Genomic DNA, 27994 nt, shown 5'->3' with positions numbered 1-27994 from the left:
TAACTTTTGCAGTTACCTAACCTAACCTAACCTATAAAGATAGGTAGGGTTGGTTAGGTTCGGTCATATATCTACGTTAATTTTAACTCCAATAAAAAAAATTGACCTCATACATAATTAAATGGGTAGCTTTATCATTTCATAAGAAAAAAATTAGAGAAAATATATTAATTCAGGAAAACTTGGCTTATTAGGCAAATCGGGCCTTGCATAGTAGGCTGAGAAGTGCGTTCTGGCTACTAGGTACGACATTATATATAATATATATATATATATATATATATATATATATATATATATATATATATATATATATATATATATATATATATATATATATATATATATATATATATATAATATATATATATATATATATATATATATATAATATATATATAATATATATATATATATATATATATATATATATATATATATATAATATATATATATATATATATATATATGCGAACAAGCCTGAGTTTTCAGTCGCATATAGTCCTGGGGACCATTCAGGCTTGTTCGCATTTGTGTTCCTCACGTGTGCCCCAAAGAATGAGGTGATTTGGTGAAATGCTATGCCCAAGATTACCATCCGAGTTGCCGGCGGGGAAGTGGTTCAAATAGCTTCGGCTATCACTTCCTTTTGTCCGGCCGTGATGGTCAAGCGGATTAAGGCGCCCTGTAGTTACCAGTTGCGTTGCTCCTGGGAGTATGGGTTCGAGTCACTTCTGGGGTGTGAGTTTTCGAGTCATATATATATATATATATATATAATATATATATATATATATATATAATATATATATATATATATATATATATATATATATATATAATATATATATATATATATATATATATATATATAATATATATATATATAATATTAGTATGAATAAATACATGGTGCATATATATATTTATACACACGCCCCCCCAAGCCCCCCATCCCTCCAAGCCTCTCCTCCCCCCATGCCCCCCCAAACCTCCCCATCTCCCACACCCCCCAACCCCCCTCCTCTCACTCTCCCCCTCTCTCTCCCCCCCCCCCAATCCTTCCCCTCTCACCCCCCTACCCCCCCTCTCACCCCCATACCCCCCCTCTCCCCCCCCCCAAGCCCCTCATCCTCCACCAGTCTCCCCATACCAGATCCTCCCAGCTCCCGCTCACCCCAGATCCCACATGTCCTCCCCAGAGGAGAAGCAGAAAAGAGTCAGTTTCAGGGTAATGTACTCGAACATAGATGGGATCACAAGCAAGGCAAGTGAACTAAGGGAAAGAGCACAAGAAGTGAACCCAGATGTAATCGGACTCACTGAAACAAAACTCTCGGGAATCATAACGAATGCCGTGTTTCCCCAGGAGTACACAGTATTAAGGAAAGAGAGGGAAGGTAGGAGAGGAGGTGGAGTGGCCCTACTAATGAGAAAGGAATGGAGTTTCAAGGGGATAGCTATCCCGGGCTGTGAGGGTTTCAGAGACTATATAGCAGGCACCATGACAATGGGAGGACCAAGAATAGTAGTAGCAGTGATATATAACCCTCCACCAAATGACAGAAGACCCAGTCAAGAGTATGACAACAACAACATGGCAGTTAACACTATAATTGAGAGGGCAGCCTCTGCTGCCTGTAGAAATAGATCCCACCTGCTCATCATGGGGGACTTCAACCATGGAAGGATTGACTGAGAGAACAAGGAACTGCATGGAGGCAAGGATACGTGGAGAGCCAAACTATTGGAGGAGGTGGCTAGAAATTTTCTAACCCAGCATGTCAGAGAACCCACAAGGATGAGAGGAAATGACGAACCAGCGAGACTCGACCTAGTCTTCACTCTGAACGACTCCGACATAAGAGAAATCGGCTTTGAGACCCCAGTAGGAATGAGCAACCACAGTGTACTGGTGTTTGAGTACCTGATTGAACAAGGGTATTGGACTCATTGAGGGGTACTGAAAACAAAAGGCTGGCATTTCAAAAGGGAAACTATGAGGAGATAAGAAAATTCCTAACAGATATAGCATGGGAACCAGAGCTCAGGGGAAAGACGGCCCAAGACATGATTGACTACATCACGCAGATGTGCAGGGAAGCAGCAAACAAGTTTGTCCCAGTCCAAAAGGAAAACAGTGAAATGAAGATGAGAAACCCATGGTTTAATCAGAGATGTAGGCTAGCTAAGCAGCAAAGTAAAAGGGCGTGGAGAAACTATAGGAATAACAGGACACTTGAGAGCAGAGAGAGATACCAGCGTGCCAGGAATGAATATGTCAGGATGAGAAGAGAGGCAGAAAGATAATACGAAAATGACATCGCAAGCAAGGCGAAGACTCGGCCTAAATTGCTGCACAGCCACATCAGGAGAAAAACAACAATAAAGGAACAGGTTATGAAATTAGGGATAGGGACAGAAGGATTTACTACAAACGACAAGGAAGTGTGTGAGGAACTGAATAAGAAATTCCAGGAGGTATTCACCTTAGAGCAAGGAGAAATTCCAGAGATAAGAGAGGGAATAGTTAACCAGGAACCACTGGAAGAGTTTGAGATTACCAGCGGGGAAGTAAGGAAGTGCTTACTAGAGTTGGATGTGACAAAGGCTATAGGCCCAGATGGAATCTCCCCTTGGATACTATAGGAAGGAGCAGAGGAACTGTGCTTGCCACTCTCCATAGTGTATAACAAATCACTGGCAACAGGGGGAACTGCCTGAAATTTGGAAAGCAGTTAACGTAGTCCCGATATACAAGAAAAAGGATAGACAGGAGGCACTGAACTACAGGCCAGTGTCCCTAACCTGCATACCATGCAAGTTGATGGAGAAGATTGTGCGAAGAAAGCCAGTGGAACATCTGGAGCAAAGGCACTTTGTAACACAGCATCAACATGGGTTCAGGGATGGCAAGTCCTGCTTCTCAGGGTTACTTGAATTCTACAACCAGGCAACAAAAATCAGGCAAGAAAGAGAAGGGTGGGCAGATTCCATATTTTTGGATTGCCAGAAAGCCTTTGATACAGTACTAGATACCTGGTTGATATCTGGTTGATGGGGTTCTGAGAGTTGTTCTACTCCCCAAGCCCGGCCCGAGGCCAGGCTTGACTTGTGAGAGTTTGGTCCACTAGGCTGTTGCTTGGAGCGGCCCGCAGGCCTACATACCCACCACAGCCCAGATGGTCTGGCACTCCTTGGAGGAAGAAATCTAGTTTCCTCTTGAAAATATCCAAGGTTGTTCCAGCAATATTTCCTATGCTCGCTGGGGGTGTGTTGAACAACCGTGGACCTCTGATGTTTATATAGTGTTCTCTGGTTGTGCCTATGGCACCCCTGCTCTTCACTGGTTCTATTCTGCATTTTCTTCCATATAGTTCACTCCAGTACATTGTTATTTTACTGTGTAGATTTGGTACTTGGCCCTCCAGTATCTTCCAGGTGTATATTATTTGATATCTCTCTCGTCTTCTTTCTAGTGATTACATTTGGAGGGCTTTGAGACGATCCCAATAATTTAGGTGCTTTATCGCGTCTATGCGTGCCGTATATGTTCTCTGTATTCCCTCTATTTCAGCAATCTCTCCTGCTGTGAAGGGGGAAGTGAGTACTGAGCAGTACTCAAGACGGGACAACACAAGTGACTTAAGAGTACAACCATTGTAATGGGATCCCTGGATTTGAAAGTTCTCGTAATCCATCCTATCATTTTTTTGCCTGACGCAATATTTGCTTGGTTATGCTCCCTAAACATTAGGTCATCAGACATCATTATTCCCAAATCCTTTACATGCTGTTTTCCTACTATGGGCACATTTGATTGTGTTTTGTACCCTGTATTATGTTTAAGGTCCTCATTTTTACCGTACCTGAGTACCTGGAATTTATCATTCTTAAACATCATGTTATTTTCTGATGCCCAGTCGAAAACTTTATTAATATCAGCTTGAAGTTTTTCAATGTCTTCAGCCGAGGTAATTTTCATACTGATTTTTGTGTCATCTGCAAAGGATGATACGAAGCTGTGGCTTGTATTTTTGTTTATATCTGATATGATAATAAGGTAAAGCAGCGGTGTAAGGACTGTACCCTGAGGTACAGAGCTTTTAACTGCGCTCGGACTAGATTTTATATGGTTGACCATTACTTGCTGAGTCCTGTTTGACAGAAAACTGAGTATCCAGCGTCCTACTTTACCGGTTATTCCCATTGACTTCATTTTGTGTGCTATCACGCCATGGTCACATTTATCGAAAGCCTTTGCGAAGTCAGTGTATATCACATCAGCATTCTGTTTTTCTTTTAATGCCTCGGTGACTTTGTCAAAGTGATCAAGTAGCTGCGAGAGGCACGATCTTCCCGCTCGAAATCTATGTTGGCCTGGGTTGTGAAGGTCATTGGTCTCCATGAAATTGGTGACCTGACTCCTAATCACTCTCTCAAATACTTTTATTATGTGTGATGTTAGTGCAACTGGTCTATAATTCTTTGCCAATGCTTTGCTCCCTCCCTTGTGTAGAGGGGCTATGTCTGCTCCTTTAAGGGCATCTGGTATCTCCCCCGTGTCCAAGTTCTTCCTCCACACTATACTGAGTGCCTGTGCTACTGGCACTTTGCATTTCTTTATAAATATTGAATTCCATGAATCTGGACCTGGGGCCAAGTGCATGAGCATGTTTTCAATTTCTCTTTCAAAGTCTAGTGCGCTCGTATTGAAATCAGTTATATTTACAGGGGTTTGAATAACCCGCATAAAGAAATTGTCTGGATCTTCCACTTTCATGTTGTTTATTGGAGTGCTAAACATGTCCTCATACTGCTTTTTTAGGATTTCACTAATTTCTTTGTCATCCTCCGTGTATGAACCTTCACTTGTACGAATAGGTCCAATACTGGCAGTGGTTTTTGCTTTTGATTTCGCATGTGAAGAAGTATTTCAGATTTTTCTTTATTTCCTGAATTGCTTTCTGTTCTAACTGCCTTTCTTCAGTTTAATATGAGTGTTCCAATTTCCGCTCAATTTCTTCAATCTCCCTGTTTAAATTATTCCTTCTTTGACGGGAAATTCGTGTCTGCATAAGCATTTCCGTTATTTTTTTTCTTTGTTTATAGTGTCGTCTACGTTCTCTTTCTTCGTTGGATCTCTTTCTGGCTTTCCTCAAAGGAATATGTTTCAGACAGACTTGATACGCTTCCGAAGTCAGTTTTTCTATTCCTTCTGTAGGACTTGTATTACTTAGAACAGTTTCCCATGGAATGTTTGTAAGTTCCCTGTTTATTATCTCCCAGTCTATCCTTTTATTATTAAAATTGAATTTACTGAATAGCCCCTCACGTTCTATGTTGTTCTCCATTTTCATATTCTACAATAACATTGTTGTGCTTCTAGTCATTGAATCCCAATGTAGCAAAGGGAGATTCTTTCTTGGGCAATAGGCGACATGCAAAGCGGGTACAAACAACCTTGGTATGTACTCGTCATTCTGCAGTTCACGCGTGAACACATTGTTTGATAAATATATTGCCTTCATATTCTCTACTCCATACACTCTGTGTGAGTTTGAAAGGTTGCTATCATGATTTTGACATAATGAGGGTCCTCTACGAATCCGTAATCTATTGTGTTAGTATCATTAATGTTCTATAGCCCCGGATCTCTCTTGTATTGGAAACTTCTTTAATGTTATAGATTTGGTATTTTCTCTTATAAAATGTCACCAGCAGCAGCAACAGGCAGTGATAGTATGTCTGCTGAAACTGGATGATTGGTAGCAGGAGTGGACATAGATGTGGATGTTATATCTGAAGGAACAGTACTAGTGGCTGATGTTGCCGGAGTGGATGCTAATGTGGTTGCTATGTATGAAGGAATGGTATGAATGGCTGTTGTTGCACCTGTGTTGAGCCACGATGATAACTTTAGAAGTTTTCCTACTTTCTCCTTCTCTTCTGCAGCTCTCTCTTCCTCTTCTGAGCTTCACTCAAAACATTACATTTTATTTCTACTGAAAGGATTATTCACCTGGAAATATTTTTCTTTAATATTTAGTATTTATTCCTACACCAGGATGTATGGTTATATTATATAAGTGTGCTTGCAACAAGACCTAAAAATTTAAACATTTTGCTTTCATAATGAACATATCCTATGCTAGTCGAAGGAGTTCTACCTACCGAGGACCACCAGCCAGAACCTGGCCCCCTCAGAGAGGCTGCAGGGAGCAATGGCCCTGGAAAACCTCCCTGTGGTTGAGGGTTTTCCTTATCTGCCATTGACTGGGGTTAGGCACCCAGAAAGGTAAGCATAACAAAACAAACCCCACATGATAAGAAAATGTCAACTAAAAACCAAAAAGAGAGGTAAAACTCCCTCCAATCCCAAGGAAACAAGCAAAAGTTACACCCCACTGTCACGCCGCTCGTCCACACAGCCCTTCCCTCCCCGCATTGGTTACCCATAACTCCAGTTCGTTAGCTAATGTACTCACCTAGTTGTGCTTGCATTGGGTTGAGCTTTGGCTCTTTGGTCCCGCCTCTCAACCGTCAATCTACGGGTGTACAGATCCCCAAGTTTCTCGAGCTCTCTCATATCTAAATTTGAAACTGTGTATGGAGTCAGCCTCCACTACATCACTTCCTAGTGCATTCCATTTACTAACTACTCTGACACTGAAAAAGTTCTCTCTAATGTCCATATAGCTCATTTGGGTACTCAGTTTCCACCTGTGTCCCCTTGTTTGTGCACCACCTGTGTTAAACAGTCTATCCTTGTCTACGTTGTCAATTCCTCTGAGAATTTTGTAGGTAGTGATCATGTCTCCCCCTATTCTTCTGTCTTCTTGCGTCGTGAGGTGCATTTTCACACAGCCTTTCCTCATAACTCATGCCTCTCAGTTCTGGGACTAGCCTAATGGCATACCTCTGAATCTTTTAATGGGCTCCATGCTGGGGGCCGCATACTCCAGGATTGGTCTTATATATGTGGTATACAATGTGGTATCTCCACCTTCCCGGTGGAGGTGGAGACAAATGGGCAAAAAGTTTCTTTCACCCTGATGCCCCTGTTACCTAGCAGTAAATAGGTACCTGGGAGTTAGACAGCTGCTATGGGCAGCTGTCCTGGAGGGGGGGGGGGGTGTAACAAAAAGGAGGCCTGGTCGAAAACCGGACCGCGGGGACACTAAGCCCCAAATCATCTCAAGATAACCTCAAAATACAAGGTTCTGAATGATTCCTTACACAGGTTCCTGAAGGCAGTTCTGATGTTAGCCAGCCTTGCATACGCCGCAGATGTTAATTTTTTGATGTGGGCTTCAGGAGACAGGTTTGGTGTGGTATCCACTCCTAGGTCTTTCTCTCTGTCCGTTTCTTGGAAGACTTCATCTGCCATATGGCATCCTATGTCTGGCCTCCTGTTTCTAAAGCCTAGTTTCATTACTTTACTCGGGTTGAACTTTAGTAGCCATTTGTTGGACCATTCGTTCAGTTTGTCTAGGTGTCCTGTTATTTCTATAGTTTCTCCATGCCCTTTTCCATATCTTTGGTTATGTAGCTCCAGGAAGCCGAAGGGATTCCCCCACAGAAAACCAGCATTGAATGTAATGAAACGCTATTTTCTGGGTGAGCCCCAGAGGCTCCCTGGCAACCTTCCCTCCCTCCTGTTGGTAGTTTTTTTTGTTGTTTGATGCTTGGCTTCTGAACTGGAGTGCTGGGTAGCTGCGTGGACGAGCAGCGCGGCAGTGGAGTGACGTTTGCTTGTTTCCTTTTGATTGGAGGGAGTTCTACCTCTCTTTTTCAGTTTTTAGTTGTAATTTTCTTACTATGTGGGGTTTTTGTTATGACTACCTCTCTGGGTGCCTAACCCTGGTCGATGGCAGATAAGGAAAAACCCCAACCATGGGGGTTTTCCAGTGACATTGCTCCCTGCAACCTCTCTGAGGGGGCGAGGTTCTGGCTCATGGTCCCTGATGGGTCGAACTCCTTAGACTAATGCCCCGGTCTAATATATCACACATTAGCCAGATAGCTGTAGGAAGCCTCCGGGGCTCACCCAGAAAATGGTGTTTCATTACATTCAACGCTAGTTTTTACACAATAGAAATAATCTTCTAAGGTGCTTCAGCATAACAAAGGAAACTAAAGGGGTCTACAATGTTTGTCAGTGATGCAATTCTGTGAAACACTACTCCTTAATGTACAGAAGGAATAAAAAATGTACATTATTGATATATTTTAATAATGTAAGATAACACTAATTTATGAAATGCGAGATGCGGAATGAATGAATAACACTTCTTTATTCAACCCGTCCTCAGACCAAGTCCATCCCATCCAGCGGTCGACCTCAAAGACACATTCATCAATTTTACAATACTGTTCATTCAAAATAAAAAATTTCTCAAATATAAATTAATGTTATATTAGCATACTGTGCATATTTCAGCATTGGTTAGGCTAGATGTTTAGGTTCTGTTGGTGATTATTTGTATTTGTAGTACGTGGGTGTAGCATTTACAGCGTTGTGATTCAAACAAATTTCGTCGGTGAAGCACTTGTTCCGGAAGTGTTCGGACATCATCAGTTGAGTCGTTTGTAAACCGTTTTTCATATATAAATGGGGTTTGGCTGTTGCATGGAATGGGTTTTGGCCTTTGTTTATGAGGACAGGCTGCTTTATTAGCTTATAATACAGTACAAGTAAATGAAATGACTCAAAGTATATTTAAATAAACTTTGGTAGTAAAGTAAATAGTTTTAAAAGCGGTTGAGGCAAGATCAAATATCATAATTCTTTCCAATAATCTTGGGAAGCATTATGGAAGACAAAAGTAATTTTTGTAATTATACTACATTATAATAAATTTGTACAGTTTTGTCTTAAACTGATTAGGTCAACCATTTAATATTTGTATACTGTGTTTTGTTCAATTCAGCAAATTAATAATTTGAGTTTTTTTTTATAGTATTGCAATAAAATACTGTAGTTATTCTCAATTTTTTTAAAGAATAGCTTTATTAGGCCTAAAGCTTTCCATTAGTTAAGAAATAGTGACAAATGTGAATATTAAGCTAGACATCACCTTCTCTAGAGTCGTCATCCGTTCAAGTAGTTGAGACATCTACGACTGAAGTGAACCACAGCACAGTCAACGGAACTGAGGTTTGAACCTTACTAATCTTGTTTTCTAACAATCTGAATAGATTTGTTTTATTTTTTATTGTTTAGTTGTATGTGCATCAATGTGTGTGTGTGTGTACTTCCATTTTTCATATACGTATATAAATACAATTTTTGTAAATAGTATATTTTTCTAATATTTAAAGCAATAAAAGTGTGCACAAATCCAGATATAGGCTGCTGGTGCATGTGTGTATTGTTTATTTTTAGAGTTACTTGATCATCGCTCCCCATAACTTAGAATAGAGTGTATGGTTTATATATACTGTACCTTCAAAACTTAAACACAAAATTTAGGATTGGTATTGTTATAGTGATTGATGATTTGTTTAAATTTATGGTATCTGGGTAGCCTTGTGGTTACTACACTACTTGTGCTACACTTTGCTGCATGCTTTCCTAAAAAAAAAAAAATCTATTAAAGAAGGATTGAAATAGAGCAGAAGTTAGATTTTGTGTATATTTCAAGTGCTTGTAGCTTTATCAGTAAGCATGTTCTTGATTGGTGGTTTATCTTTGCTTATAATAACTAATATCATTTTATTTTTATTTCTCTGTGGTAGTCTTTTTAAGTTTTGCCAGAAGAAAGCTATTGTTATTTTATATTCTTTGTAAGTTGTATTTAATACATTTAATGTGTGCATAAATTCCATTTTATCAATTGAAGTTGAGATGAGAGTGAATGAAAGAAGGAATGTGGCTGGTGTGATTTGTAAAGACTTTTTTTTTTTTTTTTTACAAAAAACAAGGTAGGAATGAATGCAGTCAGAGAACTGCATGAAGGAATGGTTGTAATTACCTAAGTGTAATTTCAGAATGAGAGTAATGCTTGTAGTGTCCCGTCTTCCTAGCACTCTTAGTCACATGATGCTTTGAAATTACTGAAGGTGGCATCTGCCACCTTCTCGCTTCACGTGTTCCAACCAACTACCACAAACAAGCAAAAATTTTCTGTGGGGGGGGGGTGCCTGTTGGCTCCCTAGACTATCCAAAATAATATAGTGCTATATTAGATGGGGTCATCAGTCACAGAGGCCTAAAGCATACCGGGGACCATGAGTCAGAACCTGGCCTCCCTCAGAGAGGTGCAGGGCACAATGGACTATGAACACTTTACGTTTAAAGTATATCACATACTTGCCATCGACCTTGGGAAGCCCCAGAAAGTGGGCGAATCAAAACAGACAACTGTCTGGTTATGATATACAAGCTATGTCCTCAAAATAGCAAAAGAACTTTCTAGAAAAAAAACAACAAGCAACACGCCATCCAACTAGCGCCCCGCTCATTAGCGGCCTGAGTGAGCCGGTAACCCCCCACCACTAGTTCTTCAACTGATGTGCTGGCGGTCAGACGTCACCTTTGGCCTCGGTTTCCTGTTCTGGATTTTTGCCTTGTGGGGTTGTTCCTACACTTGTGGTGTTCTTTGGCCAGGTGTATTACATGTACTAGGAGCTGGACGTGCCTACGGACACGTTCCCTAGGTGCTCCGTAATTACTGCCTTTGCATTTCAGGGTTATCTTTCCTGGGGCATTCGGAACTAACTCCCCATTAGAGGGCTTCCTTTCCTGGGGGTTGTCCTCGCCCTTGGGGTCGGCTGGGGGTCTTGGGCTGTCTGTCTTGCCTTGGGTTGGGGGCGTGCTTATTTGCTGGTGGGGCGCACTGTGGCTGGACAGCCTGAATTACTAGCACACATCGGCCAGTGTTTCTCTCTGGCTGCTAGTTTGCCAGTTGTGTGATTTTGGGGCTTGCTTTTGCTTTTATTCTGGGTTTTCACCTGTGGTGGCAGAGGAGGTCTGTCAAACTCCCTATTAGGCTTAGCCTAATATGGATCAGGCAGTGTCTCCACCATGCATGATCACTTCTTATTGCAACGGGCCAGGTTGGTTGCCCAGTTGGAAACTCCAGAGTTGCCCCATTTGGGTTTTAGGGACTCTGATTTGGGGGTGTTGGTCGCTTCAGCCTTGGTTCCATCCAAGCCTTTTCCTTTCCAGGTGGGCATGGTTCGCCCTGCTCCTTTTCCCCTGCTTCTAGGTCTCAAACATCTGAGGGTTTCAGAGTCTGGGTAGGGTTTAGCTAAGGATGAGGCTCGGGGTGGCTTCGGGGGCTGCCCCTTCCGATGCAGGCATGGAGATGGTTTAGCCTTTCTTTCCTGCCAAGGCTTCTGAGTTGACCCGACTTTGGGTTGATATGGTTTCCCTAGTTCCCTCTTCCGGGGCTCGTATTTCTCAGGTTGTCTGCAGTGTCATTAAGGCTAGCCAGCCTGCGATCTACCCTCGCGCCCTTGATGTATGGAAGTACTGTATGCCGCTCTTTCGGCTGTATTTGGTAATATATCTTGATGGTGTATGGAAGATGGTAAGGAGGGGGGAGGAGGAGAGGTGTTACTGTTTGGAAGGGGAAGTCCCCTTCCATTATAACATCCAGCAGTGAGGACTTCTCTGGGGTACACACACTGGCACATTTTGCCTGCATACCACTAGGACCTGCTTGATTTTGTCACTAGAAATCGTTCCATTGAAGATTGTTTTTCCCTTCTTTGCAACACTTGTCTGTAGTGAGGCATCACATTGTCATTAAAAAGATCAATGCAATAACCTGTTACAGCTTTACCTGGGTGATTCTTTTCAGCAAAACTTTGCAGTTTTCCATACTGCACACATTTTCTAAATTAAACGGGAGCCGGTCGGCCGAGTGGACAGCACACTGGACAGCACACTGGACTTGTGATCCTGTGGTCCCGGGTTCAATCCCGGGTGCCGGCGAGAAACAATGGGCAGAGTTTCTTTCACCCTATGCCCCTGTTACCTAGCAGTAAAATAGGTACCTGGGTGTTAGTCAGCTGTCACGGCTGCTTCCTGGGGGTGGAGGCCTGGTCGAGGACCGGGCTGCGGGGACACAAAGCCCCGAAATCATCTCAAGATAACCTCAAGATGAGGAAAGGACATCCTCTAATGCAACCACCACCTCCTCCCCTGAAGATTTAATGTACTGCGTAGCTAGTTTAACAACACGAGTACCATTTTCATGTTTACAAATGATTTCTCGTTTTTCGTTTATGGTCATTCTTACATGTGTTTTCATATGTTGAACCTTACCACTGACTTTCTTGGGACCCATGGTGTGATATATAATAATCAGTTTTATGTTCAAAAAGCAAAAAAATCACCACAAAAAATGGAATTTTTTATAAGTGTGATCGTCACTAAGCGGGCGGCTCTAGTAAACTGAGGCAGGTAGGCTTGCGTGACCGGGAACCATGCGCTCGTTCGATCCGAACGTGTATCAACGAATATCATTAGTCGACGACACTATCGTCAGTCGAGTAGCAATTTTCGATCAAATTTATATCTTAACTCAAAATTATCAGAAGTCGAGGTGCCACTGTATACAACAATTACACATGGAGAGCAGTTGGTCATCTAGGATGGGTTGAGCCAAGTTTTAGATCTTGTCTGCATGGCATGTGTAGGTCAAACATCACACTCGACAACTGTAAGAGAGAATCAGTGCAAAAGCTGGAGATGCAAGCAGGAGTGAAAGGGAAGGTACTCCATTGGATAAGGGAGTACCTAAGCAGCAGAACACAGCGAGTCACTGTGAGGGGTGAGGTCTCAGATTGGCGAGGCGTCATCAGTGGAGTCCCACAGGGATTCAGTCCCTGGACCTATACTGTTTCTGATATATGTAAATGATCTTCCAGCGGGTATAGAATTGTTCCTCTCATTGTTTGCTGATGATACAATAATTATGAGGAGGATTAAGACAGGAAGATAGTATGAGGCTACAAGATGATCTAGACAAATTGAATGAATGGTCCAACAAATGGCTGGTTGATACCTGGTTGATGGGGTTCTGGGAGTTCTTCTACTCCCAAGCCCGGCCCGGGGCCAGACTTGTGAGAGTTTGGTCCACCATACTGTTGCTTGGAGCGGTCCGCAGGCCCACATACCCACCACAGCCCGGTTGGTCCGGCACTCCTTGAAGGAAACAATCTAGTTTCCTCTTGAAGATGTCCACGGTTGTTCCTGTAATATTTCTGATGCTCGCTGGTAGGACGTTGAACAACCGTGGACCTCTGATGCTCATACAGTGTTCTCTGATTGTGCCCATGGCACCTCTGCTCTTCACTGGTTCTATTCTGCATTTTCTTACATGTCGTTCACTCCAGTATGTTGTTATTTTACTGTGCAGATTTGGGACCTGTCCCTCCAGTATTTTCCATGTGTATATTATTTGGTATATCTCCCGTCTCCTTTCTAGTGATTACATTTGGAGAGCTTTGAGGCGATTCCAATAATTTAGGTGCTATGTGTGCCGTATATGTTCTCTGTATTCCCTCAATTTCAGCAATCTCTCCTGCTCTGGAGGGAAAGTGAGTACTGAGCAGTACTCAAGACGGGACAACACAAGTGATTTGAAGAGTACAACCATTGTGATGGGATTTCTGGACTTGAAGGTTCTTGTAATCCATCCTATAATTTTTCTGGCTGACGCAATACTTGCTTGGTTATGCTCCGTAAACGTTAGGTCGTCGGACATCATTATTCCCAAATCCTTGACATGCTGTTTTCCTTCTATGGGCAGATTCGATTGTGTTTTGTACCCTGTATTATGTTTAAGATGCTCATTTTTGCCGTATCTGAGTACCTGGAATATATCAACGTTAAACATCATGTTATTTTCTGCTGCCCAATCGAAAACTTTGTTAATATCTTTTTGTAGTTTGTCAATGTCTTCAGCAGAGGTAATTTTCATGCTGATTTTTGTATCATCTGCAAAGGATGACACGAAGCTGTGACTTGTGTTTTTGTCTATATCTGATATGAGAATAAGGTACAGCAGTGGTGCAAGGACTGTACCTTGAGGTACAGAGCTACTAAAGTTTGACCCAAGTGGCTACTGGCTACTAAAGTTTAACCCGAGTAAATGTAAGGTAATGAAACTAAGCGGCAGAAACAGGAGGCCAGACACAGGATACCGAATGGGAGATGAAGTACTTCATGAAACGGACAGAGAGAAAGAACTAGGCATTGATATCACACCAAACCTGTCTCCTAAAGCCCACATAAAAAGAATAACATATACGGCGTATGTGAGGCTGGCTAACATCAGAACAGCCTTCAGGAATCTGTGTAAGGAATCATTTAGAACCTTATATACCACATATGTAAGACCAATTCTGGAGTATGTAGACCCAGCATGGAGCCTGTTCCTTGTCAAGCACAAGACGAAGCTGGAAAAAGTTGAGGTATGCCACTAGGCTAGTCCCAGAACTAAGTCATGAGTTACGAGGAAAGGCTGTGTGAAATGCACCTCACGACACTGGAAGACAAGAGTAAGGGGAGACATGCTCACTACTTACAAAATTCTCAGGAATTGACTGGGTAGATAAGGATAAACTGTTTAACATTGGTGGTACGAGAACAAGGAAGACACAGGTGGAAACTGAATACCCAAATGAGCCACAGGGAGGTTAGAAAGAACTTTTTCAGTGTCAGAGTAGTTAACAGATGGAATGCATTAGGCAGTGATGTGGTGGAGGCTGACTCTATACACAGTTTCAAATGTAGATATGATAGAGCCCAGTAGGCTCAGGAATCTGTACACCAGTTGATTGACAGTTGAGAAGCGGGACCAAAGAGCCAGAGCTCAACACCTGCAAGCACAACTAGGTGAGGACAGACAGACAGACAGACAGACAGACAGACAGACAGACAGACAGACAGACAGACAGACAGACAGACAGACAGACAGACAGACAGACAGAGAAACAGAGAAACAGAGAAACAGATAAAGGAGGGGAGGCAGTGTTGACTGTAGCAGCGGCCAGCCGACGGAACTAGCTGTTACACACAAACACATCATAATGAATAATACAATAGATACAGTGGTAAGTACATCCACTTACGAATTTAATCCATTCCCAGAGACAGGTCGTAAGTCAAAAATTTGTAACTCAAAACACATTTTCCTATAAATAATGTAAGTTTACTTAATTTGTTCTGCACCCCTAAAAATATTAACTTAAAAATACATTTTATACCGAATACCACTTTTTTTGTACTATCTACAATACAGTATGTATATCTTTATTGAGGACTCTTATTAGCGTATGGAAGATGGTGAGGAGGGGTGGGGGGGAGAAGAAGTGGTGTTACTGTTTGGAAGGGTAGTCCCCTTCCATTATAACATCAGGCAGTGATGACTTCTCTGGGGTACTCTCTCTCCTACGTTTTGCAGGCATACCACTAGGACCTGATTGTGGCTCACTGCTTGCTCGTCTTACTAAGAATCTGTCTAAAGACGCTTGTTTTTCCTTACATTTTAACACTTATCTGTAGTGAGGCATCACATCATCATTCAAAAGGTCAATGCAACAGCCTGCTACAGCTTTATCTGGGTGAGTTTTTTCAACAAAATATTACAGTTCTTCCCATACTTCACACATTTTCTTAATGAGGAAGGGACATCCTCTACTGCCTCTTCTCACAACTATTTTCTTAGGTTAAACCTTACCACTGACTTTCTTGGAACTCATGGTGTGATACATGTATATAATAATTACTGTTCTTGTTAAAAACAGAAAAGCACAAAAACAATGAAATTCTTTACAAGTGCGATCATCACTAAGCGGGCGGCTCTGGTAAACTGAGGTGGGGTCGCCTGTGCCACCAGGAACCACTCGCTTGGTCGACCTATACACGTATCACAAAGTCGCTAGTCGAGGCAAAGGTCATAACTCGAGTCGCATTTTTCGACGAAATTGGGGTCGTAAGTCAAATTTTTTTTAAAGTATTTTTGTAATCTGTAAGTCGTAAGTCGAGGTGCCACTGTAGTAGAATACTGTAAAATACACGTGTATATAATGATATTTCACATACAGTACTGCAGAATGAATTACCTTGTAATCAAGGTACCTTGACGTTTACAGGTATGACATCAGCCTATCCAGTCTGAACTGGTTAGACGGTTGGGTCATAAGAGGGCATCCTTACCCCCTCCCCCAGGGTTTGTTTCCGGATGCTTTTGGGTTTCCTTGGATACGTCATTTTGGCTGTTACCTTCCTCTCGGATTTTCCCTGGGGATGTTATCACCTATTATAGTGGCCGGCTCTGTTCCGCCTGGGTACATTGTCCTCTTGCAGGGTTTTTTTTTTTCTTTTGCTTTTGTTTTCCTGCCTGGTAAAGGGGGTCTGCTTTTGTTTGCCCCTGTCTATAATTAGGGTCTTTCTATTTACATATCTATGTTCTGGGTAGTACCCCCTGCTAGGTCCCCCCCATGAGTGGATATGTCCCGGGGGTTCAGCTTTTAGAAGTGTGCTTGGTAGTCTTGGGTGCCAGTTCGCAGTACCCTGCCTGGGCTTCTCTTAGCGTGTTTCCAAGGCTAAGGGGCCCTGGGAAACCCTGCGGGGGCTCCGTGGTTCGATGGATGTGACCCTTGAGTCCCCTCTCGCTTTGTGCAAGGTTGATGGTTGCTCTGACCCCTTGTCTCAGGGTGACAATCACCGGATGTGCCTTCCCCATGCTGCCTGTAGGATTGGTGATTCTTTTGACCCGGAGTTGTGTGACGTTTATTGTTTGTATGTGCTTCAGTTCACCCAAGCTACTGATCATGATATGAGGGTGTAGGCAGCAGCTGCATTGCATGCTAGATTCATGTTGCTGCAACGCAATAGGTTGGTTGCTTCACCGGATGCCCCAAGACTGCCCCGTTTTGGTTTTAAGAACCCGGACTTGGGGGTGGGATTCGCTTCAACTTTGGTTCCGTCCACCCCTCCTTGTCCATCCGGTTCCTCCACCTTCCCCCCTTGCTTCCGACTCCGAAATGGCTGAAGGTTTCAGAATCGGGGCAGAGTGTAGTTGGTGTTCAGACTCGAGCGGTCTCGGGGCAGTCCCCTTCTGGGGTGGCGGTGGAGGCATTTGAGCCTGGTCCTCCAGCCGTAGCTTCTGAGACTGACCAGTGGGGCCCCTTCGTTCCTGCTTTTTTGACGGCTACTGCCTTTTCCTTTGGGGCCGGGGGGGGGGGGGAGGATGGAGGATGGCTCGGCCCCGGATCCTTGGGTTGAGGTTCTCGGGGCGGGGGAGGGGTTGACTTGGGGGCTTTGGGCCCCGTTTGACCCCGCCTGGGTTTTTCTACCCTCGGAGCGGGGCTAGATGTTATAAGGAGTGGGGTTCTCTTTCGCTCCCTCCTCACACGAATTGGGTTTGGCGTCTACCCTTTCCCGGGTTCGGTTCCATCCTTTCGAAGGTTTTTGGGCTTCCCGTGTCCCGTCCCATGTCGTGCGCGGAATCCCTTGCGGCTTACCTCCTGCACGAACCAGATTATGCTTTTGTGATGGATCCGCATTCCTTCGTGTATGGACTGGAGTCATCATAGTTAGCAGACTGCTCTTTCTTCTCTTTGGAGGCGTGGCATACGTTCTGTCGATCCCACACGTTTGAGTGGCAGGAGGCTCAGACGGTGTTGCAGGTTTTCCTGGGGGGGGGGTGAATTTGAGCATCTCAATGCATGCTTGTTTGCTCTTGCCCTACCGGGGGATGTGGATGTGATGCAGCTTCATGTGCAGGTTCCTTCCCTTTCGGCTGCATTGGCCGCAGAGGATTTGCGTACACATGGCCTGTTGGCTTCTGCCCTGCGTTTCTTCTCCCTCCTTGAGCTGTCCTTGGACTGGCTTGAGGTGGATATGGAGGAGCTTGGGGCTGCCTCTGGGTCTGGTGTGTTGCCGTCGGCGGCGTATGTGTTGTCTGCATTGTTGAAATTGTTTGTGCCGCTCCTGCAGGATGCGGCGCAAACAGAAACCTGCGAGGTTTTTTTGCTTCTCGGCTCGTGTGTCGGCAGCCTCGTTTCTTCCTTGGAATCGGCTTGGGTCGTGGCTTTTAGAATGTCTTCCCCTTTTTGTCCATTGCTGTTTGCGGAGTCTGGTTGTGCAGAATCTGCAGGCAGTTTTGGCTAGTTGCTGTCCCATGTCAGATTTGATGGTCCTTCAGGGGGCTCATGGGGGTCCTTCCGGTAGGGTCATGCTAGGGCTCAGAGTTCTTCCCGTCATGGTAGTCCAGTGGTGTCAGATTCGGCGTCGGTGCAGCCTCTGGTACCGTCTGTTTCTGTTCAGTGAGGGGATTGTCCTGTGCGCCGTTTCGGTGCTCATAAGGTGCGTCGGCTCTTTCGCGGTTCGTCCTATTGACGGGGCGGTGGGGAGAGAGGCTGGCTCTGTTTGCTCGCGCCTGGTCCCACGATTTGTGGGCCTTTAGGTTCATTCCGTGCGGCCTGCGGTGGAATTGGGTGGTTCCTCCTCCTTCGGGGGGTTCGGGGCTGGCAGGGCAGGCCTCTTCTTCTTCTCTTGCGCTCTGTCGGGTCATCGTGGAGTGGGTTTGCTTGGGCGTGGTCGAAATGACCTCGTCCCTCAGGTGGGTTTCCTGCCTCTTATCCGGTCCTGAAACGGGACTGCGCAGACCACAGGTTCATTCTGAACTTCTCCCGTCTGAACCCGTAGGTTTATTGCCCCTTCTTTCGGATGACTGCTCTGTCCCAGGTTCGTCTTCTGTTGGAGCTGGACTCTTGGATGGTGTCTCTGGACCTCAAGGACGCGTATTGGCACGCCCCAATTCATCCCGCCTGCGACTGTTAGAAGTTCGGGTTCCGGCCTACCTCAATGACTGGCTAGTTTGGTCTCCCAGCCAGTCCACATGCCTGTTAGTCATAAATTTGGTTCTTTTCCAGCTCGCCAGGTTCGGGTTCTTGGTGAACTGGCGGAAGTCCCATTTGGTTCTCTCTCAAGTTCGGTCTTGTGTGGGATGCTCGGACCGCTTCCTTGTCTCTTCTTCCGGCGGCTCTGCTTTGCTTGAGTTCCCGCCTTCGTCTGTTCTTGAGGGGCTTCCGGGTCACGCAGCGGTTGCTCGAGGGTTTGTGTGGGAGCCTGAACTTTGCCATGATGGTCTACCCGCTGGATCGGGTGTGGTTTCTGGTTTCTTCGTGGACTTCCCTTCCGCCGCTCGCGACCGCTAGGTTCGGCCTCCCGGGGGCTTTGCATCGGTTGCTGCGTCGCCGGCTTCCTCTTCGAGTTTTTCAAGGTTCAGTGCCTTGGTGCCTACCCGAGCCCTCACTGGTTGTGTTCACAAATGTGTCGTCTCTGGGCTGGGGCTTTGTGACCAATGCTTACCAGGCCGGCCAGGGACGGTGGGGTCCGTCCTTCCGTCGGCTCGCAGCACGGTGCAGAAGTTCGCGGCTGTGTGGATGTCATTCCGGAGGATTCGGGTCGCTCGCGGATCAACGCTCAGGCTCCATTCGGACTGTTCCCCAGTGGTTCATTGCCTGAACCGCAGGGGTTTGCTGTGGTCCTTGGCTCTTTGGGACTGGTTGCTTCGGGTGACTCATCTGCCGAGTTCTCGGGGTTTGGCTCTCCTGGTGGTTCATGTTCGGGAGGGTGTCCAATGTCTTGGAGAATGGCCTGTCCTGGTTCATTCCCCTTTCCACAGAATGGACCGCCGACACCAACTCGTTCAGCTGGCTCTGCCAGAAGTTCAGGCCTCCGGAAGTGGATCTCTTTGTGTCGGTATGGTCGAGGCGTCTCCCAGTGTACGTGGCGCCCTTCCCCGACTGCGAGGCCGTTGGAGTTGATGCCTTCAGGCCGGACTGGGTAAGGTGGGGTTATCTATACCTCTTTTCCCTGATTCAGCTGTTGCTCCAGTTCCTGGCTCACTTGGAGACTTACAAGGGGAGAGTTGTCTTTCTGGCTCCTTGGTGGTTGGCCCAGGCTTGGTTTCAGGCACTGCTTGCCCAGTGTCCGAACCCAAGGGTCTTCCCACGGCTCCGCATCTATCAGCAGATCAGTCAAGTGCGGTACGAGGCTGGTTCATTCTTCTTCTCGAGTCTTCGCAACTGGAGTTTCTGACTCAGGTTTATCATCACTTGTATGGGGTGCAGGTGGCTTCGTTGTTGGTCTCCCACCTGCGTGCTTCGTCTCGGCGGCAGTATGAAGTTTCCTGGTGGTTCTTCTGGTTTTTCCTATCACTGCGTTGGTGTACTTTGGTCTCTGAATGGGTTGTTTTGTCCTTCCTTTCGTGGTTGTTTCAGGACTGTCATCTTATGCCGAATACTGTCGCCTTGTATCATGCGGCGCTGGCGGAGCTGCTCCAGCTTGCGTTCAGTAATGATGTTACGTCGGCTCTGTTCCGCAAGCTGTCTCATGCGTTGCTTCATCGCCGGCCTGCTCATGTGCCGCCTGTGCCATCCTGGTCTTTGGACCGTGTGCTCTCCTTTCTCTCTTGTCCTCGATTTGCTGTGGCCCCATCGGTTCAGGACTGTTTTTCTAAGGCTCTTTTCCTGTTGGCATTGGCCTCTGGGGTGGGGGGGTCGGAGAGCTTCATGCTCTCCTCCGACGCAGGGGTTTCTACTCTTTTGTTCGTGGTGGTAGGTTTGTTCGGTTGCAGCCGTCTCCTCCTTTTCTGGCGAAGAATGAGACTGCTGCTTTCCGAAGGGGTCCTTGGGTTCTTGATGCTTGGTTGGTCAGGCCCACCAAGTGGATGCGCTTTGGGTTTGCCCAGTTTCCCTCCTTCCCTGTTCTCTGGCTAGACCTCCCAGGTCTAGCCAGCCTGCGGTCTATCCTCGTGTCCATGACGTTCGTAAGTTTGCTGCTTTTGCTGCCGTTTTTGGCAACGTCTTGAGTTGAGATTCGGGCACTGGGTTTTTGGAGGTCAAACAGAGGCCTGGCCGCACTCTACCTTGTCAGTGTCCCTTGACTAGTAGGGCCTGTGATGCATTGGGTTGCAGCCAGTTGTATCAACTTCGCGTTGAGGAGCGAGGACTGACCGCCACCCGGATAAGTCCCAGTTTTTCCTTGTCCTTGGGTAGTTAGCTCTGGGAAGCCGATGGGACTCCTCCCAGAAAACCAGCGTTGAATTTAATGAAACGCCATTTTCTGAATGAATCCCGGAGGCTCCCCATTATCCCTCCCTCCCTACGGTCAGCGGTGTTTTTCATGTGTTTGACATCCAGCCTAAGAACTGCCGGTTGGGTCTGGGGTCCCCCTTCCCCCTCTCGGGAAGGGAGGGGGTTTGCACAGACAGCCGTATTCAACGTAATGACGTTATGCTCATTTGCTACTTTTCATTTGGGGTGTTCTGTCCACTTGTTCGGCTTTCGGTAGCAATATTTTCACTAGAATAGGGGTTTGTTTTGGGGAGCACCTTTCTGGGTGCCAGACCCGATCAATGGCAGACATAGAATGCTCCCAACCACACGGTAGAGGGGGAGGGGGGGTTCTATAGGCTATTGCTCCTCTTGCTTCATCTGAGGGAGCCAGGTTCTGGCTCGTGGTCCCCGGTAGGCCGAACTCCATGTACTTTGACCGATGCCAGAAAGCTAATAATATCCATGTCAGCCTGGATAGCTCCAGGAAGCCTCTGGGACTCGCTCAGAAATTGGCGTTTCATTACATTCAACGCTGGGTTTTTGGCTGTGCCCTGAAGGTCCCTTACACTCTCCCATCCCTCCGATCGGCGGTTTTTCATCATTCAAGAACTGGAGTGGTGGGCTTATAGCCCTCCCTCCCCCTCCTCCCTGCGAGGTAACGCTGACAAGCGGAAATGCATGTCACACAAAGGGTTGCTTGTTAGGGTATCTTTCTAGGGAAGTTACTTTGACCATTTTGGATGTAGATTGCAAAGGTTAACTAAACAGTGGTATGCCTGGTTGATTTGCCTACCTTTCGGGGTCCTTCCCTGGTTGATGGCAATAATGACATACTTTAAATGTAAAGTACTCCTAGGCCATTGCTTTTTGCACCTCTCTGAGGATACCAGGTTCTGGCTCGTGGTTCCTGGTAGGCATTAAAACTCCGGTGACTGATGACCTCAACATAATATAGCACATGTCGGTTTGATAGCTTTAGGGAATCTCCGGTACTCACCCAGAAATGGCTTTTCATTACATTCAACGCTGTTTTTTTTTATGTACTATAACGAACTAATATGCAGTGCTGGTGGGTGTGATGATGAACTCAATACATAGCAGGGAGCACAGGATACAAGCAGACAACACTTGATTCAACAAAATGCCTTGAAATATACTATGCACATTACTAATATTATCCACAGAACTTCTATTAGTATTATTAGTATTATTATTGCATTCATGTCATTGAATCGTGAATATGAATCCATTTCCGCAAGGTTATGTTGTAAGGAAGCATGAAGTCTTTTTTATGATGTTTATATGCAATTAATACTGGCTGTTGCTGTCTGCTTCACACTGTAAACATCATAACTAGCATTGTGTCCACTGATATCTGAAAATTGTATATAGTTTTCATCACAGGATCATCTATGACACTTTCAAAGCAAAATAATAACTCACTTATTTTGCTCATCATTATTATGTGGTGCTGTGGCCCCTAGTGACACAGCATTGCTGTGAGCTCCTGCTGCACACAGAAAGCTTTGGTCGCTTTCTCAGTACTTAGGCTCTCGCAGCCAGGAGATATACAGACGATTTTTTTCAAAATGGCATCTGTTTACAGGAGCCCAGAAGAACACGATGTGATTCCGCACACCTGCAGGTGTTTTAAATTTTACGCTAAACCTAGTAACAACCCTGGTTGCAATGTGCACCATCGATTAAACAACCCTGGTTGCAGTGTGCACCATTGATGAAACAACCCAGGTTGCAGTGTGCACCATTGATGAAACAACACTGGTTGCAATGTGTACCGTTGATGAAACAACCCAGGTTGCAATGTGTACCATCGATGAAACAACCCAGGTTGCAGTGTACCATCGATGAAACAACCCAGGTTGCAGTGTGTACCATCGATGAAACAACCCTGGTTGCAGTGTACCATCGATGAAACAACCCTGGTTGCAGTGTGTACCATCGATGAAACAACCCTGGTTGCAGTGTGCACCATCGATGAAACAACCCTGGTTGCAGTGTACCATCGATGAAACATCCCAGGTTGCAGTGTGCACAATTGATGAAACAACACTGGTTGCAATGTGCACCATTGATGAAACAACCCTGGTTGCAGTGTGTACCATTGATGAAACAACCCAGGTTGCAGTGTACCATCGATGAAACAACCCAGGTTGCAGTGTACCATCGATGAAACCACCCTGGTTGCAGTGTGTACCATCGATGAAACAACCCAGGTTGCAATGTGTACCATCGATGAAACAACCCAGGTTGCAGTGTGTACCATCGATGAAACAACCCAGGTTGCAGTGTACCATCGATGAAACAACCCTGGTTGCAATGTGTACCATCGATGAAACAACCCTGGTTACGATGCGCAGGTCATGGGTTAACTTCTTTAAAAGCTATTTCCATTCTTTATTTTCCTCCTTCATGGGCTTAACTTTTAGCATTCCCAGTGATTTTTATCCTTGCATAATTCTCTTATTTTCCCTCAAGAGCTAATACTTTGTTGCTCAAGTTTTCATTACTGTCCCTCAATTACCTGATTTTTCCACATGATAATTTACAATAATCTAATTTTGAGAACTACTGACGGTTTTGGTCTCCTCTACTTTCTCGCTTAATTTGTTGCAACCATCTATCACTCTGCAAAAGAAATCTTTCTAATATTTTTTGCCACCTTTGTATCCTTAGCATGTACAGAGGAACCTCGGGTGACGAGTAGCCTCATCTACGAGTATTTCAGGTAATGAGTGAGCCACTCGCAGAAAATTTCTCGATTGACAAGCTTCCTCTCAGTTAATGAGAGAACCACGTGGTGCTTCCTAGCATTCCCGCTGGTTCTCGGATGCCTCCGACAACAGTGTTGTTGTTGTTTTGCAAGACGAGTGTTTCACATGACGAGCACGGTGCCGGAACGGATTAAATTTGTTAACTGAGGCACCACTGTATCTATGACATCTTGTTCTTGAGGTTGATTTTTTTCAAGAATTCCTCTCGGTCAATTTGGTCGATTACTGGTACTGTATTACAGTATTTTGTAAGTGGTGATCACATCACTTCTTTTTCTTCTATCTTCTACTTTTGGCATATTTAACACATCAAGCCAATATTACTCTTGCTTTTCAGTTCTGGAAGTCATTTTGTAGCATGCCTTTCCACCTTTACCAATTTACTGATGTGCTTCTTGAGATATGGGCACCATAAATGGAACATGCTGCATATTCCAATTGGAATATGCAGCATGCTCCATATAAATTCTCTATATTCCATATTCAACTGCTGCATATTCCAAATTTGACCTCATAAAAATGATAAGCAGTTCATTTAGTATGTCACCATGTGTGTGCGTGTGTGCATGTGTATGTCACCATGTGTGTGCATGTGTATGTCACCATGTGTGTGTGTGTGTACATGTGTATGTCACCATGTGTGTGCGTGTGTCACCATATGTGTGTTTTGAAATTTTCCTCAATGCAGGATACTGCGTGAAGGATCTAATACAGATATTTTGGCTACCGACTTTGTCTTAATGTTAAATTCCATGTGATCCCCCAACAATGGCTGGAATATTTGCTGTAGAGTTTTGCATATTTTGTTTAAACTGTAGTTAATTCAGGTTCATTTTATTAGATAATCTGATTAATGGGAGGGATATTCTGGTTATTCCTTCTACCTTCCTGTGACTTTATTTTCATAGCTATATTTATTGTATTAAAAGCATACTCCTTAAATTTAAGATATGTATATTTTTAGAGCTAAACAATGTGTATGCTGGTTTATTTATGTTGTACTCTAGGCTTCCAGTAAACTATAGTTGCCGATTGCTTAGCTTTAAGGGAAGGTAAAACAAACTTATATATATGGCTGGTTTAATAGAAACTGTTAAAAGAGCTTGCTCCAGTGGAAGCAGACTTTACTAACCTAATTTTCTCTCTCTTCTCTTTCACGTCTGGCTTGTGTTAACCCACTGCAGTAACAGTCAGTGAGTATGCCTCTACAGCTTTCCATTTTTCACCAGCTCATGAAGTAGTTAAGCAAGTTATATAATTAGGCATATATTGTTTTCTTATTGAGTTTTCCAGTCTTTCAAGTGTTGTTTATACATGGAGATTATTGTATTAATAATTATTTTAAGAGCTGATAAACTTAGCATGTAAAAGTAAGTATTGATTAAGCAGGCTTTCACTTTCATGTGTTGTTAGTTCGTTATACAAATACAGTACCATTTTCCAGAATAATTTGTAATTGCTACAGTATTAGAATATATTGACATTATTTATATTTACTAAATAATTTTCCAGATTAAAATACGAGCACCATTAGCAAAGGCGGAATCCTTCTTCAGCAAAGAACCCCGAGTCAGGAGCAATGAATAAACTATCATTATGAGGGTGGTTTTGTAGACGCGCCATCCTTAGGTTGATGGCAGATGGAATATTGTATTATCATGCATTTCAGGCTTACTTTTAATCTTTTTATTATGTTGGTAAAAGAATCTCTCTCTCTCTCTCTCTCCCCTAATTGCTAGTGCTGGAATGTATATTATGCTCATTGTTTTAGGTCAGCACTATTTATTAACTAATGTTTGGTTTTGATACAGTGTGTAAGTGCTTTAGAATAATTCACTATTAATATATGGTACTGTACTGTATATTAATAAAATGCATAATTTATTTTCTTTATTGACTTTAGCTTGTATATTTGTTATACCGAATTTGACTGGGCATTGTAAGTCCCTAGCTGACCATTTAACTGTTTAGTTTTATATGATCTTCAGTACACACTGCCTAGCTGATTTATTTGGGATGGCACTTGGGTCCTGAGGTGAGATAAATGTAGTAACAGCAGCATCGTACCTTGTATATTCCTGTACCCATGTATATATGTGTGTTCCTGTATACAGGCACATATGTACGTGTTCCTGTATACAGGCACATATGTATGTGTTCCTGTATACAGGCACATATGTACGTGTTCCTGTATACAGGCACATATGTATGTGTTCCTGTATACAGGCACATATGTATGTGTTCCTGTATACAGGCACATATGTACGTGTTCCTGTATACAGGCACATATGTATGTGTTCCTGTATACAGGCACATATGTATGTGTTCCTGTATACAGGCACATATGTATGTGTTCCTGTATACAGGCACATATGTATGTGTTCCTGTATACAGGCACATATGTATGTGTTCCTGTATACAGGCACATATGTATGTGTTCCTGTATACAGGCACATATGTACGTGTTCCTGTATACAGGAACACATACATGTGTTCCTGTATACAGGCACATATGTATGTGTTCCTGTATACAGGCACATATGTATGTGTTCCTGTATACAGGCACATATGTATGTGTTCCTGTATACAGGCACATATGTATGTGTTCCTGTATACAGGCACATATGTATGTGTTCCTGTATACAGGCACATATGTATGTGTTCCTGTATACAGGCACATATGTACGTGTTCCTGTATACAGGCACATATGTATGTGTTCCTGTATACAGGCACATATGTACGTGTTCCTGTATACAGGAACACATACATGTGTTCCTGTATACAGGCACATATGTATGTGTTCCTGTATACAGGCACATATGTATGTGTTCCTGTATACAGGCACATATGTATGTGTTCCTGTATACAGGCACATATGTATGTGTTCCTGTATACAGGCACATATGTACGTGTTCCTGTATACAGGCACATATGTACGTGTTCCTGTATACAGGCACATATGTACGTGTTCCTGTATACAGGCACATATGTACGTGTTCCTGTATACAGGCACATATGTACGTGTTCCTGTATACAGGCACATATGTACGTGTTCCTGTATACAGGCACATATGTACGTGTTCCTGTATACAGGCACATATGTACGTGTTCCTGTATACAGGCACATATGTACGTGTTCCTGTATACAGGCACATATGTACGTGTTCCTGTATACAGGCACATATGTACGTGTTCCTGTATACAGGCACATATGTACGTGTTCCTGTATACAGGCACATATGTACGTGTTCCTGTATACAGGCACATATGTACGTGTTCCTGTATACAGGCACATATGTACGTGTTCCTGTATACAGGCACATATGTACGTGTTCCTGTATACAGGCACATATGTACGTGTTCCTGTATACAGGCACATATGTACGTGTTCCTGTATACAGGCACATATGTATGTGTTCCTGTATACAGGCACATATGTATGTGTTCCTGTATACAGGCACATATGCATGTTACAAACATTGGCCATTTGTGCAAATCCAAGTGAAAAAATTTCATTGATTTTTTTGCAAAGGTACTAAAGTAATAATGTAATCACCAATCCTTTTTCCTAATACCTGACAAGGCCATCATATATTAAAAACTTTGGATTATACAGTATTGTTGAAATAAATTAGCAATTGTATATTGTATATACAGTATAGCAATTGTTAAGAAATATTGCTGGAACAACCGTGGACATCAAGAGAAAACTAGATAGTTTTCTTCAAGAAGTGCCATACCAACCGGGCTGTGGTGGGTATGTGGGCCTGCAGGTCGCTCCAAGCAACAACCTGTTGGATCAAACTCTCACAAGTCAAGCCTGGCCTCAGGCTGAGCTTGGGGAGTAGAAGAACTTCCAGAACTCCATTAATCTGGTGTATCAACCAAAAAAAGAATTACCTGGAGAGGATTTATAATCTATTGCTTAGGTTAATGTTTTTCCGTGACACGTGTGTGATTATACACCACACTTGCACAAGTGCTTAGAAAAAATTTTGAGGGGAGGGGGGGGGGCCTCCTTTGCTTTGGGTGGGTTAAAAAATTAAATATATACAGTACATATATTTGAAATGTGTTTGCGATTTACAAGTGTGAAGGAAAATTGAGTAAT

At 44.0% G+C, this 27994-nt stretch overlaps 1 protein-coding gene across 3 annotated transcripts in view; it reads left to right on the top strand.

Annotated features, from left to right (window-relative positions):
• Nucleotides 1–25611, top strand: part of l(2)gl (LLGL domain-containing protein l(2)gl) — a 248488-nt gene extending 222877 nt beyond the window's left edge. Inside the window, exons 23-24 of one of the 3 annotated variants that reach the window (XM_045743926.2) lie at nt 9090–9160; nt 25395–25611. In XM_045743926.2, coding sequence (XP_045599882.2) covers nt 9090–9160; nt 25395–25469 — 146 coding nt within the window. In that variant the 3' untranslated portion in view covers nt 25470–25611. Of the gene's footprint in view, nt 1–9089; nt 9161–25066; nt 25080–25394 lie in introns of those variants that run through there. The other 2 variants (XM_045743930.2, XM_069324922.1) reach the window with 2 other exon arrangements.
• Nucleotides 25612–27994: the final 2383 nt, after the last annotated feature.

Source organism: Procambarus clarkii, chromosome 15 (genome assembly GCF_040958095.1).
Source record: "Procambarus clarkii isolate CNS0578487 chromosome 15, FALCON_Pclarkii_2.0, whole genome shotgun sequence".
Lineage (NCBI taxonomy): Eukaryota > Metazoa > Arthropoda > Malacostraca > Decapoda > Cambaridae > Procambarus > Procambarus clarkii.
This window is presented reverse-complemented; position numbering and strand designations above follow the sequence as displayed.